At 43.1% G+C, this 16,366-nt stretch overlaps 1 protein-coding gene across 1 annotated transcript in view; it reads right to left on the minus strand.

Annotated features, from left to right (window-relative positions):
• SORBS1 (sorbin and SH3 domain containing 1) overlaps positions 1 to 16,366 on the minus strand; it is a 204,791-nt gene that overhangs the window by 67,387 nt on the left and 121,038 nt on the right. The window contains exons 16-18 of the mRNA XM_011999903.1: positions 6,440 to 6,487; positions 6,189 to 6,318; positions 3,734 to 3,848 (exon numbers count right to left, since the gene is read on the minus strand). Of these exons, the coding sequence (XP_011855293.1) occupies positions 3,734 to 3,848; positions 6,189 to 6,318; positions 6,440 to 6,487 (293 nt within the window). The remainder of the gene's footprint in view (positions 1 to 3,733; positions 3,849 to 6,188; positions 6,319 to 6,439; positions 6,488 to 16,366) is intronic.

Consider the following 16,366-nt stretch of genomic DNA (forward strand, 5'->3'; position numbering starts at 1 on the left):
ATCCTGTTATGGAACAGACCAATAGAAAAACATCCTTCTGGACACAGAGCAGGAACTCTGGCCTGGCAGACAAGGAAAATTCCATAACGCCTGGGCAAGCTCGGTCATACAGCGGGATTCTCTCCCAGCTCAAAAAAAAAAAAAAAAAAAATCCTTGGAAAAGGGCAGGTAACTCACCAGAAAATTGCCAGCTTCTCCTCAAAGACAGTTTTGCTTCTTGAATAGAAGCCAGAGACCAGCTTCAAATTCCAATTAAATAAATCACCTGAATGTGGTATGTCTGTGTAGTACTTGATTAATATTCAGAGTTACTGTACCCATATTATCACATTTGACCCACCCGATCTTCCAATTCCTAGTCCAGTGTTCTTTACACTATACCACATTCCCCTTTTCATATTCCACATCACAGGGGCACAGGCCCACTAAGTTTGCAATGACACCAAGCTAAAGCAGGGCTAAATGACCATGCTGAAAAGTCAGGGAAGGAACTCAAAGTGAGGGTGAACTGGGAAGAAACCAAGCTGCATAAATCCCCTTGTTTTACACTTCCAAATGTATACTGCGTCTGTAATCACTCTTTTAATATCTATCTGTCCTACTATACACACACACACACACACATATATATACACACACATATATATATATACGTATTTAACTGAGCTGAACTTCTGTAAGAGACTTAGAGGAAGGTATGATGAAGAAAGAGTCCTGAAAAAGGTCATTTTTGACAAAGCAAGGACTGACCAATAGATCTCCAATTCCAAGGCTAGAAGAGAAAAAGGTATCCTACTATGATAAGAGGGGACCAAGCAGAGATAAAGACCCTCATACGTGCCAGGCTTGGTGGCTCAAGTCTATAGTCCCAGCATTTTGGGAGGCCAAGAGGGGTAGATTGCTTGAGCCGAGGAGTTTGAGACCAGCCTGGACAACATGGTGAGACCCCATCTCTACCAAAAAAAAAAAAATTAGCTGGGGCCAGGCACGGTGGCTCACGGCTGTAATCCCACATTTTGGGAGGCAGAGGTGGGCGGATCATTTGAGGCCAGGAGTTTAAGACCAGCCTGGCCAACATGGTGAAACCTCATCTCTACTAAAAATACAAAAATTAGCCAGGCGTGGTGGTGCATGCCTGTAATCCCATCTACTCGGGAGGCTGAGGCAGGAGAATTGCATGAACCCGGGATGCAGAGATTGCAGTAAGCTGAGATTGCACCACTGCACTCCAACCTGGGCAACAGGGCGAGACTCCGTCTCAAAAAAACAAAGAAAGAAATTAGCTGGGGATGGTGGTGCATGCCTGTAGCCCCGGCTGCTTGGGAGGCTGAGAGTGAGAGGATTGCCTGAGCCTGGGAGGTCAAGGCTTCAGTGAGCCATGATCACATCACTGCACTCCAGCCTGGGTGATAGAGTGAGACCCTATCTCAAAAAAAAAAAAAAAAAAAAAAAAAAAAAGACCTTCATATGAGTCTTTCAAATAGATGACTAGGTCATCAAGGTTGTAAGTCTTCTATAGGGAGTTTTGAAGGCAGTACAGTGTTTCTTCCATCTTTCTGGAATGATTTGAGTATGCTCCAGGGGCAAGGTGAGCTCCAGGGCAACCTCTCCTGCTAACCATGCATAGATGTGCCTATGAAGTCACAATTTAAATTGCCAGAGTTAAGCAGACATCAGTACCTCAAATGGAAAAAGCAGTTTTTCTCCCAAAATGAGGTAGTGCGTATCTGAGAGCAGACTTAGATTCTACATCTGTCACTAGTGAGTATACTTACCCACAGTTAACAATGCAAGTGTGTGTTTTGGGGGTGTACGCTCAGATTCTGGCAAACCAGATACTAGATACCAAAAGCCAAGACTTGCATGCTGAAACTCACACTTCACCTTTTCTGTCCATGTGATAAAAACAGCAGGAAACGAAATCAAACATAAAGGATGAATTCGACTACTGTGAAGGGCAGACTGTCAAAAGATTAAGATTCAACTAAGACTTCTCTTTGGAGGAACAGAGCTAAATTGGGTGAAACTATTGGACATTCCTACTCCGCCCTGGCCTGCCTTTGGTGTTCAAGCCCCATTAGTGGCTTGGCCTAGGGCTTGGTACTACACAGAGCAGCTTTGCAATCCACGTGCATGCTCACCACCATTCTCCAAGAGGGCCCCGTGGGGCACTGTGTGTTACTTTTCAGGGTCTGTAAAAACAACGTAAATGATCCCAAGAAGTGTGGTATGGAAGATTCTCATAAACTACCGCAGTATCAATGAGAAAAACAAAACTATGTTGTTTTTCCTAGTTCTCAGTAGTGGTTAAATGACTAAGAACCAGGGAAAGGAGCTGGAAACAAAGGAGAAATTGAGAAAAGGGAGCCTTCAGTAAGAGCCATGAAAAACTATAAACGGTGATACTGCCAAGACAAAAACACCCAAAGGTCTACAGAGTCCCTGAAATCATTTAAACGTATTCATATGTAATGGTGGGTCCCAGACTTATTATTAATGTTGCAAATAAACCCAAGGAGCATGACTTTCTTTGCAGGGGCACCTGGGTGCAAGGTTACCTTCCATGTTTCTTACGTACGGTATCTTCTAACAGCAGAGAACCTCCAAAGAAGGGCAGTGGTAAAATTCTGTGCTCCTCTCTGAACTTTCTGCTTGAAATAACTGTGGTGCATAGTGAACGCTGCAGAACGACAACTCCAAGTATGTCTGTGACCTGTTGACCTTTTTTCCTAATTAAAATGAGTTATCGTTCAGTGCTTTTAGAGATGTCACATTTTTATCTCAGTAGAAATCAAATCGATTCTTCTTTCAAAACTTGTAGAGCCGAAGAGGCAAAGGGAACATAATTGGAGCCTGCATTTCAGAGGCCTGCTTATTCTGCACACATTGTGGTGACCACATTTTAATAAAAACCAACCCCCAGCATAGTAGTTCCATCCTGCTGTCCCGCTGGAGGACTGCAATGTTTATGAAGCTTTGGAGAACCCCTTAACTAGGATCACAATTCCAAACCAGCTTTTCCTAATGAAGGGTGAATAAAAGGACGCATGATTGGCAGGTATGAAACTACCGAATGTGTAAGAATTCTCCCTGTTTCACAGAAGAGGCTGCTTTTCCAGGGTGGTCTGCTATATGCATACACACCATTTCCCCCACTCATAATTGCTTAGAGATGTGAACTGTTATAGGGAATCATAAACCAGGTCGAATATGAAATTAGTCCGCAATATTGCACTTGTCAGAAAAGGAAGACCTAAAAGATAGATTCTAACAGCCTGGGGCCTTTTTTCCAAGTCACAACATCCTATCAGTTATGTAGCTTTTAATGATGTTCTAGCAACTTGTACAAAATTTATGCCTGTTCAGAGTCACTTAAAAAAAACTAGACTTCAGTCCACTTAATGACAAGCCTGATAAATGAACACTTAGACATTTAAAAAAAGACAGCAGCAAAATCAATCTTTATGTTAGTAGAAAAATTAATATTAGTTAAAACCATGCACAAAAAGAGCAACAGAGCCACAGTAAGAGGATTTTTTAAAAGCAGACTCGCGGGACTTGTTTTATGAACACCTGCAAAACTGAAAATGGTAAAAGTATTTCATTTTTGTCATTATCTTCAAAACAAAGCAAGTCTATCTCAAGGGGGAAAGAATGTAATCCAACTGCACAATGCATTCTGATTAAAGAACATGGGCAAGGTGAGACAAAAGAACTTTAATATGCACATTACCATCTTTTCGTTGGTCAAAACGGAAGACTTGCCCGGCTGATATTCGTAAATGCTTTTGGGCTCTGCACGGTATTTTCTTGTATCTACTTTCTTATCTGGGGGTTCCCAGTCATTTCTGTAGAAAGAAAATTCTATTAGAGCTATTTTCATGACAACTGGCATTCGCTTCTGACACAGTCTGACTTTGGATGGCTGCAGTGTAATCAAAGAACTTTATATCCAAAGCATAAAATCGGAGTCAGGGTGAACAATTTAGTTGTGCTGGTTTGCTTCTCAAAACAACCAGTTAAACTTTGGTGTTCGCTTCACAAAAGGTTTGAGATGTCCTGTGCTCAAAATCAGGCACCAGGAAGGGGAGAGGAGAAAGCAACAGGAAAGGAGGTGGCAGCAGCATCAAAGCTGGCTCTGGAAAAATCTTTCACCTTGCTTCACTCTCATGGGCTTTGCATTCCACAGACATGCCTGTACTTCCCACTCACACTACTGCAGTGAGAGAGAACACAGGTCCTGGAGCCAGTTGACTGTGGTTCAAATCCTGCCACACCCCTTGCTAGCGAGGTGATCTTAGACAAGTATTTCACCTCTTGGTATCTCAGTTTCCTCATCTGAAAAATGGGGTTGTTGTAAGGACTAAACAATTTACATGAGACAGCGCATGTAAATCACTGAGCAGAGTACCAGGCCCATGGTAACCACACAATAAATGTTAGCTGCTACCATAACTGCATTCTTCCCTGTTTCACACTGGAATAGGGAAGAGGTAACTGGGTTACCTCTTCACATTGTTGATTGTATCCTTGGCTGTACAAACGCTTTTTAACTTGATATGATCCCATCTGTCCATTTTTGCTTTGGTTGCCTGTGCTTGTGAAGTATTACTCAGGAGATTTTTCCCCAGACCAATGTCCTGGAGATTTTCCCTAATGTTTTCTTATAGCAGTTTCATAGTTTGAGACCTTAGATTCAAGTCAGTAACCGATTCTGGTATATGGTGAGAGATGGGGGTCTAGCTTCAGTCTTCTGCATAGCCAGTTTTCCCAGCACCATTTACTGAAGGGACTGTCTCTCCCCCAGTGTGTGTTCTTGGCACCTTTGTGGAAAATGAGTCCACAATAGGTGTGTGGATTTGTTCCTGGGTTCTCTATTCTGTTCCATTGGTCTACATGTCTGCTTTTATGCTAGTACCAAGCTGTTTTGGTTACGATAAGCTCTATTTTGCAAATTTTTTATTTGTGCATTACTGTACTTTGCTCTGTGATTATATTAAGTTTTTCATGCAAGGCTGTAAACTTCTTGAAGGCAGATAATGATTTTTATATACCTATATCCTTCCATAATACATCTGCAGAGAATACACCCAGTGGGTTCTGGATGAAGGTACCTATAAGGGATTTGCAGGTATACCCAGCTTTCTTTTCAAATTAATTATCAAACTCCTCAGGCAGATGCCACTTAAGTTTGTGTGGTGCTTTTAAAACAGCCATTAATTTGTCTATGAGATTGGAAAAGGTATAGAGGTATGAAATTGGATGTGTATTTAAGGAAGAAGTAAATACTTTTGTTTGGCCAGAGCCTTCTGTGAGTTGAGAAGTGGTGTAAGTTGGGGCTGGAAGATGCATGGAACACCTGTCTAAATAGCATGAGAAAGTTGCTTCAGAGGGCATTTTTAGGGATAAGAACTCAAGTCAGGTGTTTGGGACCAGCCTAGCCAACATGGTGAAACCCTGTCTCTACTAAAAAAACACAAAAATTAACCGCAAGTGGTGGTGCACACCTGTAGTCCCAGCTACTTGGGAGCCTGAGGCATGAGAACTGCTTGAACCCAGGAGGCAGAGTGTTGCAGTGAGCAGAGATCGCACCACTGTACTCCAGCCTGGGCGACAGAGCAAAACTCCGTCTCAAAAAAAAAAAAAAAAACTCAAGAAAAAGAAAACTGTGTTGTTTGGTGCAGGCATTTTAAGAGATTTATTAATGTCGTCACTAGAACAAGTCCAAGGCTTATGTCTCAATAATACATGTTGTATGAGTAAATGGACATTAAAAAGTGTGGCTTCTTTTTAAAGTTATAGTCATTGCTATGAATATGTGAACACAGTATGCACAAAGAATGTGACAACGTGTGACAAATCTTGCAGTTAAGATTTCTCTTGTGAAAATGTAAAAAGTGATGATAATGATAGTCAATATTAATTAAGCTCATACTCTGAGCCAAGTGCTACCAGGAATGTTTACATGCACTATCTCATTTTATCCTTGCACTATCCTTACTAGGAACCATGCTATTTTTATCCCCATTTGACAGAGGAGGACATTGAGGCTAAGGAATAAGAAGTCACTGCTAACAGGTGACAGGGGACAGACTCAAATTCCACATTCCTAAGAATGGAGGCTCCTAGGTCTCAATGAACACTGACGAGGCCCAGGCTGGATGAATGAGAGACAAGTGGGCACTTACCTTTCTGGGCTTGACTTCAGTGAGGAAGAGCGGGCTGGGAGGGGTAGCGTGGCCGACCTCTTGACTACCTTCTCACCATCAATGTAGCTCATCTCACTTTTTGAGCGAGGCACAGAAAGGGGAGATTTTGCTGGAGAAAGAGTGCAGACAAAAGACTTAAAACTCACGAAAACTGAAAACAGGGTGATTATCTTCCTTCATCCACCACTTTCCCTTCCTCCCCCACAACCAGGTTATTCGAAGTCACTTACTGTCTTCAGAAAACGAGTATCTGGGAGAGTACAGATCTGAATCATCATCTATTGAACAAAACAAAATGTAGTCAGGAGAAGTCTGGCGAAGGTAAGAGAACCAAGTTGTATGTTCCCCATTTCCACAGTCTGGTACAAGCATCCAGCCCCACTAGGGATCCCAGCAGAGAGAAGTAGAGTGAAGCGCCGGAAGCTACACCATGGCAGCGCACGTTTGAGAGGAGCAAGGTTTGTAGAGCACATCCAACCAAACCTGTAGTCCAGGCAGGACAGTCACAACTGGCGGATGCTGCTGCCTGACATCAAGAAATGCATGGGGACAAACAGCCAAGGGTCCTCCTCCAGAGGATCCACACAACCAAAGCTGGAATGCAGGGTCTGGGTCTGGCTGAATGGGAAGCAGGGGCTGAGATGGATCCCCGGCCGCGCCAGCTCAGTGTATGGTTAAGCCCACCAAGTTCAACAGTGTCTTGAAAGGCCTCTCAGCAGGGCCTCGGGCTGCTACTGGATGGGAAGGAGAGGCCCAAAGGGTGGGTTTTCTAGCTCCTTGCCTCGGCTTTGACCTGTTTTATATGGTAAGCTTTCATATACATCATTAACAAAGAAGTTCTGCAGCTAAGGGAAGAATTTAAGAAAATTCTCATCAAAATTTGTTTTGATTCCACCTCAATCTGGTTCCCTGAGTAGATTTGTTTCCTTAGAACACAAGAGACCCATGGTTAAACGGCTTCCTCTGCAAAGGTACTACTCAGAGTGAGTATCTAAACTGCAACTCTGGAACAAATCAAACTCACACGTGTCTCTATGGTGGGAGGTGGCTCTCCAAAGGCATGACACACATCCCTATGTAGGCTTGACACTGGGTTCTAAAACTTGCAGAATGTATAATGATCTGAACCCCTTGTGGAAGTGGTTATACTTTCTGAACTAAAAATCAGACCACAGGCACATCGATGGGAACAGGTTTTTAAAGTGGGACTGTCCCGAAAATGCATTCTATCTAGTCACTACATCCATGATGATCCCTCCAAAGCACTACTCCAAAACGAGTTAGTCTGAAATAGCCTTTCCCGTGTTCTAACATCTTGCTAATCTGGATTCAAAATTCACATACATGGAATGAAGACCCAACTCCTTCCCTAAAGTTCATGACAACTTTAGCAAAGCACATGAACTAACCCGCAAAGCCAAGTCAAAGAATTCACTGTATGGAGGTGACTTCGTGTTAATCAAGTCCTTGTTTCTATACAAATCATTTGAAGTTTCAGAAGAGACAAGGCCAGAATATTTTGTAAAATATAAATAAGCTAACATTGCTATTAGTTCAGACAGCCTCTCTAACAATCACTACTTCTTGTCCCCTCTTTTCCCCATTTTTATTTGTCTCAGGTCCCCCTTGGCCCAAATAAGGGACAGGCATCAGGTACCAAAGTGCCTTTTCCCCTACTTCCTTCCCTCACTTTTAAGAATTTATCAATATCAAGGTTGAACAGGGCTTAAGGTTTTTTTCCCACCAATAAGCCTTTCACTATTTTAAAGTGAGTGTGTAAGCTTATTTATCTTCTAAAAATAGAACAGGGGAAGAAGATAAAGTGGGATCCAGAAAAAGATTTTTTGAAAGATTATTCTGAAAAATTGTGTGTTTCCAGTTTTTTGTTTTTTTAAACAGAACGTCTGATTATACTGACAAAATGCCATGATGTCAAAGAAAACTAAAAATGAGCTTTGATTACAGGGACTTGATTAGAAAAAGTGCTGCAATGAAAATGCTCGAATGAAAAGTTAGCTTAGTTAGAAGCTGATGTATGCACTGCTTAAAATGTAGTCTAGCATTTTAGCTCAAAACCCTGTACATCTCACGGAGAAATTACAGCTTATTAGTAGATGATGAGATGAAGGTTAATTTATAACTATTACCTGGTTCATGAAGTAAGAAGCAAAGTTTTCACTGGGTGGAGAGGAGTGGCATTTAAATATTCAGAGTTGTTTTGTTTTGTTTAGTTTTGCTGTTTAAGCCTGAGCTCTTTAAAAAATGTTTCTCTCTAGAGCTTTCTAACGTGGAACTCTAGAAGGTTTATTAGAAGAAAATAAGAAATACTGGTTGAGCGTGGTGGCACACGCCTGTAACCCCAGCACTTTGGGAGGCTGAGGTGGGTGTATCGCTTGAGGTCAGGAGTTCAAGATCAGCCTGCCCAACATGGTAAAACCCCATCTCTATTAAAAATACAAAAATTAGCCAGGCATGGTGGCATGCGCCTGTAGTCCCAGCTACTTGGGAGGCTGAGGCAGAAGAATTGCTTGAACCCCAGAGGCGGAGGCTGGGGTGAGCCAAGATCATGCCCCTGCACTCCAGCCTGGGTAATGGAGTGAGATTCTGTCTCAAAAAGAAAAAAACAAAAAAAAAAGGAAGAAGAAAATGAGAAATAGTTCTTGTAAGATGGGGAAAAAAATAGCACTACTTGGCAAGTTTAACAGTGTATGTACTTTAAAAAGGAGAAAGAGAAGCAGGAAAGTTGGAGTTAGGGGATGCAGGTAACAGAGGCGTCTGAAGAACTGAATGTGCTTAAAGCTCCTTTCTTGGATGGGACTGGTGGCTCACACCTGCAACCCCAATGCTTTGGGAAGCTGGGGAGGGAGGATGTCTTGAGGCCAGAAATCCAAGACCAGCCTGGGCAACATAGCGAGATCCCATCTCTACAAAAAATTTTTAAAAATTAGCCACGCATGGTGGCACACAGCTGCAGTCCTAGCTACTTGGGATGCTGGGGTAGGAAGATGGCTTGAGTCTAGGAGTTTGAGGCTGCAGTGAGCTATGACTGCAGTACCATCGCACTCCAGCCTGCGTGACATGACAGAGCAAGAATTTCTCCCTAAAAAAAAAGAAAAGCCACTTGTTTCTTATTCAGTATCAGTAGAGAAATCTCACCCACGCCAGGTTAAAACGGAGCAGGGGAGTCTCTGTGAACAAGTTTTCATTTCTCTCAAAGGATCCACAGGTTCTGATATGTGGATTTCAGCTCATGAACTTTGAATAGGACAAACTGAAGTCATATAGATTCATCTGAACAACTATAACGCAGGACAAGTTCTAGGGCATGTAAAATCTATTCTTTTAATTTTTGATGCTTGTCTTGTAAATCTAATGGAAGAATATTTTACCTCAGCTTATGAATAAAAATAATAATTATAGCTCCCATTGTTAAGTGACTAACAATGGCTGGTAATTTACTAATGTCATCTCACTTAAACCTTGCAAAAAACTCAAAATTCCTCATTTTACAGACAAGGAAACTAAAGCCCAAGTAGGTTGAGAAGATTTGCCCTTGGCTGCAGGGTGAGAAAGACAAAGTAGAAATGGATTCAAGGTCTTTCAGATTCCATTTCCCTATGTCATCTCGTAGCCCCGGGACAGAGATGCCCACTGCGTTCTTTCACCCCAGCTTCATCTGCCCAATCCTGGGAAAACTGAAAGACTGGCTACTCTATTACCATGTTCTTATAGAAGAGGCAGAGAAAGATGCTGTCTTGAAACTCAAGGCATGCACTGCACTGTTGGCTGAGCCAATTTCCGGCCCCTGAAGCCTTTGCCCGATTTTTGCATCCCCTCGCCCTCAGTGATGTTTAAGCAAGTTTTCTGAGTTGCCTCACATTTCTAGTTTTCCTCTTGCTGGTCTCCAGGGACAACGGGTAACACTGAGTCACTCTTGCTACATCTGTTGTTTTTTTTTTTTTTTTTTTTGAGACAGAGTCTTGCTCTGCTGCCCAGGCTGGTGTGCAGTGGTGTGATCTTGGCTCACTGCAAGCTCCACCTCCTGGGTTCAAGAAGTTCTCCTGTCGCAGCCTCCCAAGTAGCTGGGACTACAAGCGCCCGCCACCATGCCCAGCTAATTTTTGCATTTTTAGTAGAGACAGGGTTTCACCATATTGGTCAGGCTGGTCTCGAACTCCTGACCTCAGGTGATCCACCTGCCTCAGCCTCCCAAAGTGCTGGGATTACAGGCATGAGCTACCGCACCTGGCCTGTACACCTTTTATTAATAGTTGCTGCTCCTTGCTGCCTTTTCCTGGGAGGCTAAGTCCACAATGGGGAAGATGGGTATGCAGTTAGAAATACCAAGGAATGGGAAAACAGTGTAAGGAGCATGTCTGCATTTCTCCACACTAGAGCCAGCCAAATGAGACAAGTGTGCTTAACATAGTTAAGACACGTTAAATGAAATGTTTCTCAAATTGTCTATTACCTAGCACCTGAAGCTCTGCCTTCGGTATTTCTCCAAGGGCCTTTAAAACAATGCCAGAGTGGGCTCAGCTGTGCAGAAATCTGGTGGTTTCTGCTCATGGTGGAACCACGTGCTAATTGTGCTCCTCAGAGCTCCAGGCAGCAGACATCAAACCTTGGCAGCAACACTCGGACCTTCCTATGCCAGTGATTTCCAGGAAGCTGTAACACTGCATGGGATTTACACAGGGCAAACATCTCACTTAGGCCTCTGAAGGTCCTGCTGGGCTCTAATGTTTACACAATGATTCTTCTCTGGGCTTTGACAATCTGTCCTTGGTAGCTCAATTTGGGGACAGCCACTCTCCTACAACTGCCAGGAGCCACATAATTGCTTTTTCAAGCACAGTGACTTTAAATGAGCTTCCAAATCACTTTTTTTTCTGTTGCTTCTTCTTTAGTTTATAAAAATCTCAAAGACAACTGAAGAAAGTACTGGTTGAAAGTTGTTCTGAAAAACTACATAACTGACTAAAATGGGAGGATGGGCAAAAATCATTTGCATAACCACTTGCCTGTATCAATTAAATTTCAATTTTATGCATTTCTCAGGCTTTTAAACTTAAAACAATTTTCCAAATATTAATGGCTCATTTTTGACACAATCTTTCTTCCACTGCGCAACCTAAATCCTCCTCTGGCTTTACCCCTCACACTTAGGAAGAGAAAGGATAAAAGGGTAAAGACAGTCCTACATGACCCCCATGAACAAAAATAGTAGTCAGGGGAAAAGACACAGATGTAGAGTTGGGTACTGAGTCTGGGTGGGGTGGGAAGGGAAGAACAAACAAAAGGGCAAGGACATCAGGAAGCCCAGGGAGCTTGGGGGAAAGCATTACAAAGCTGTCTACATTTTAGCTAAAGGCCATCAAGTTTTTTTTTTTTTTTTTTTTTTTTTTAAAGAGACAGGGTTTCGCTTTGTCGCCCACACTGGAGGGAGTAACTCACTGCAGCCTCAAAATCCTGGGCTCAGGGGGTCCCCCTGCCCTGACCTCCTGAGTAGCTGGGATTACAGATGTGGCATCAAGTTCTAAAGAATGCAAAAAAAGACCAGGGTAGGGTGTACAGTAGTTATAGAAGACATAGTCAGAGAAAAAACAGAACTCTGAAGAAGAGAATGAGGTGGAGCAAAAAATAAGTTAAAGGAGAAAGTTTGGGAGAACCATGGGGTTAGAAGAAGACTCACCGTCTTCATCTGCTATCGAACTCCTGGGCTGTGAAGGTGCAAAGGGAGTAACTGCTACGTTTCTTAACTATCCCGCAGGCCAGTCAATGGCTTTTGCACTTGCTAGGCGGAGATCTCCTGGGAGGCTCTCGTTAGGAGAGCAACTCAGCCCCTCCCCTGGGCAGTACTGGCTGGAGTCTGGGGCAGGAGGCACAGATCCTGGCCAAGCATCTTCACAATAGAATTATTTGCTTGAAATCAAGCAAAACAAAGCTATTCTTACAAATCCTGTAAGGCCAGTAGAGAATTATTTTAACTCAACTACAGCTGTGCCTAAGAAGATGAGCATCTTTAAATCATTGCCTTAGTGCAATCTCTTCTAGGAATGAGGAAGAAGCACTGAGACAGACCATTTTGACACCACAACCTGGGGATGCCTAGAGGTGGTGTCTTGAGGGACATCACTGAGAGGTGGCAGTGGCCACCACCAGTCTGAAGTGGTAGAAGAGGCATCCGAAAGCACGGGAAAAAAGCTGGTCTCTGGGGCTTCACCTGGACTCACCTTCTTGCTGACATGGTCCAGTGGGTCCTCACAGGCCATGGAAAGTCAGGAGAGGCCACGGACCATGAAGTAACATACCAGTTATTTGGTTTTGCTGCAAATTCTGAGCCATTATTTGAAAATATTTTCCCTCTTCTTGACATCAAATGTGCCAAGTGAGCCAACATCATTTGGGCATGTTCAGAGTAGGGGGCGCTAATTCTTTAAAATCTGCATTCTCCATTCTCATCCTATATCCATATTCCCAAAATTGCATCTGGCCAATTTTCTTCACCTCTTTTTGGGGGCTGGGAAAGACTAGTATTTCCCCATCCCCGTGGTTCCCAATCCTGTCTGTCAATCACTTGGGGAGTTTTCCTAACTATATATTCTTTCTTTCTTTTTTTTTTTTTTTTGAGACAGAGACTCACTCTGTCGCCCATGGTGGAGTGCAGTGGTGCAATCTTGGCTCACTGCAGCCTCTGCATCCCAGATTCAAGTGATTCTCTTGCCTCGGCCTCCCAAGTAGCTAGGATTACAGGCGCCTGCCACCACACCCACTGGCTAATTTTTTTTGTATTTTTAGTAAAGACAGGGTTTCACTATGTTGGCCAGGCTAGTCTCGAACTCCTGACCTCAGGTGATCCGCCCACCTCGGCCTCCCAAAGTGCTGAGATTACAGGCATGAGCCACTGTGCCTGGTCCCTATTTATAAATTCCCAGGCACCATCTGGGAGGTACTGGCTTAGCAGACTGAGGCAGGACTGACTCAGGGGAAGCTGAATGCCTGCAGTCGGGTACCAGAGAGCCTCTGGGCAAGAAGAGGACAACCAAGAACACAGAGTCAGGAGGAGGAAAGGAATCCGCAGGGCAGTATAGCAGCGTGAGTAAAAGCCTATGTTTATAGAGCCCCAAACACCTAGGTTTGAATCCTGGTTCTGCTACTTACTGTGTAATCTTGCATATATTACTTAATCTCTCTGAGCCTAATACTCCTCACTGATAAAATGAAGAGTTACTTCATGGGGCTGCTGGGAGAATGAAAATGAGATAATAATAGTGATATATTCAGCAGAGAACCTTGTATGTGGCAAGGGCTCAATTAATGACAGCCACATAGTCACTGAGGTGGTGGTGATGTCATTATAAGACTATTATTATTAATAGGATTGCCACTCTGGGCTGCTGAGATGTTGGCCACCACACTGCTGTTCCTTAAAGCAGCAGAGGAGAAGGTGGGGGCTGCATTTCTGAAGCTCTTTCTGCACAGTTTGCCCCTCTGCCTTCTGCTAACATCTCTTTCATCCCACAGACAACAGTCTCCAAGATTACAAAATGACTAAAAGTGACTGCCCCTTCTTGGAATTTACAAAGTTTTCTTTTTTAAAAAAGAACAGTTTAACCCTCATTGACTGAGACATGATAACTCTATTTATAGTCTAAAAGTCTGGCCAGAAGTTTGCTTTTTCACTGTAGCTGGGGGAAAAAAGAAGGTTGCTAAGCCAGCATAAACAAACTTTCACACGGTCGCTTACTACTGAGGAGAATCAGCTTCGAGATCTTCAGAAATGTCTGTTTTATACCGCATAAACAACTAGAATTTAGACAGGGAAGGCAGCCCTTAGGCTAGGCTTTGATAGGTCTATCATAAATAATTCTAGTTCCAAATCCTGAATTAAAACCAACCAAACAAAAAAAAAACCCAGCGGTAAAAACAAACTTCTCCCCAGGAGAGACACTCTGGAATGATGGCTCTGATTTCTCAGTAACGTTGTTTCTTAATGCACATTAACATCTCTGGGTAGAGCCTCCACTCGGTGCCAATCTGTCTTGAATGGCTTTCTTTGAAAGGCATACATCTTTCCTATGTTAAGAAGGATGTGCACAGAGCGCAGGGCCACCTACTGAGGAGCACAGGGCTGGAGCAGCACCACGGACAGGGCTGATGAGGACCTGCCGGAGCTCACAGACAACATGAAAACCACAAATCAAGGATTATGAAATCCAGAGACTCTCTTAAAATGGTTTAAAAAAAAAACAAAAACAAAAACCCTCAAAACCAAAACCCTGTGATTATTTAAAATGATCTAGCTCAAACGTTTCCTTCACTTGTAAGAAGCCTTGATCTAATTGAACACATCAGTGATCTATGCCTGAATATGTCATCTAGGCAGGAGTGGGGGCGTGAGATGGAATTTACCCTATTTTTAAAAGATCTCCAGGGAGGATGTCTTTTTAGAAACTTGTGTTAAAGTCTAATCATCTTTGCTATTAATTTTTTTATGTTCAATCTAATTTTTTCCTTTTTATTTTTTAAGACTATTTCTTCCTTTCGGTCTCTGAAAATTAAAAAACAGTAAGGTTTGCTTCTAAATTATATGTGACAAGTTATCATGACATCCCTTACTGTTTACGCCTCTAAGAAAAGAAATTCAGTTCCTTCATATGCTGGGCTCGATGCATGCCAAAAATCAGACACGATCATTAGCAGCGGTTGCTAGGTGTGGTGGCTGATGACACGGGAGCTCTGGCTGTGCAGCCATGAAACCTTGTCTTTGGACCAACAGCCAAGCTGACTGTGGAAGCTGTGGGTGCTGCCTGTGGCAGGCCTAAGGCAGTCTTCTAGTCCGATGGGAGCCACTGTTCCCCTCCACAGGACTTCTTCAAGTGGGCCTTCCTTTGCCTGTGTCCGTGGGATACTGTGCCTTCTGCATGCTCTGTGCTTTTTGCCTTAAACGAAACTCTTATCTTACGAGTTTGGCTGGGTTCACAAGTCCAAATGAAGCACAAATCAAAAACTGCAACTAGTCAAAATTATTCTGAAAAAACTCCCTAACTCAACTCAGTCAGTTGTTTATTCACCAGTGCTTGTGTGTGGTAATCAGTACCGTGAGACAGAAAGACTGGGCTCTCTACACCAAAGAGACTCTTCTTGGCCTTGAGGAAGTCACTGATCAGAATTAAATTACCAGCTTTTAGTTCTGCAAGTCTGGGTTTATTTGGTAGACCTTTCTTTTCATTCAAAATAGGCCCCAGGCATGAAATGGTTGGAAACCAATGACTGGGGCATATGAGAGACCAAAAATGGACTACGGTATTTTAACTGTATCCAACACATCCCAGTGTGTCATCTCATATATGACTGATCAATAAGAGTTTGGTGAATGATCAAATGAATAACTTTACCAATGATGAGAAGGGCTGAGAGGGATGGTCTGCTGAGCTGATTAGAGCAGAGAAGTATCAAGATTGTGGCACCAGCATTCATCCCTAAGAAAGAACTCTGGCTCCATAGTCCAAAGCCTTCACTCATCAGTGTTTCCAGGTATTACTGAGGACCCACTGTATGCCAGCAAGGTTTTCTGTGGCATTCTGGACACATGCTGTCACAACTGCCCCCACACTGGACACAGTAAGCTGAAGTGGCCTTGCCGAACTCTCTGCCAGATGGGAACTTCTGAGGACAGGGTACCTGTCCTATTCATGGCATTACTTCCAACGACAGTGCCTGGCACACAGCAAGTATTCAATACTACTTGAATGAATGAAGTTCAGAGCACTCAACGTCTCATCCTAGAACAGTATTTAACAAAACTTCCTCCTCCATACCATATCTATTCACCCTGTTCTGCGTTACTCATCCAAAGATCAGATAATCCCTGCTATTAGGACAATTCTTAAGATGTTGCCCCTAACTCACCTTTTAGAAACTTCCTTGACACTTAGACTTTTTGCCCCCAAAATAATATTTCTTAGACACAAATGTGGCTGTCTTCTCCAGCAGGTACAAATTCCCAACCAGCTCTTTCATAAAATGTTTTCCAGCTTAGCTAAAACCCTTATTTTCAAGAAATGTCATCTCCCACTATGACTGAATCTTATACCTGGATACCTCTTTAGGAATTCCCTACCAAAGAGACATACCCTGAGGGCCCATGAAAA

This window comes from Mandrillus leucophaeus, unplaced genomic scaffold (assembly GCF_000951045.1).
Source record: "Mandrillus leucophaeus isolate KB7577 unplaced genomic scaffold, Mleu.le_1.0 Scaffold117, whole genome shotgun sequence".
NCBI lineage: Eukaryota > Metazoa > Chordata > Mammalia > Primates > Cercopithecidae > Mandrillus > Mandrillus leucophaeus.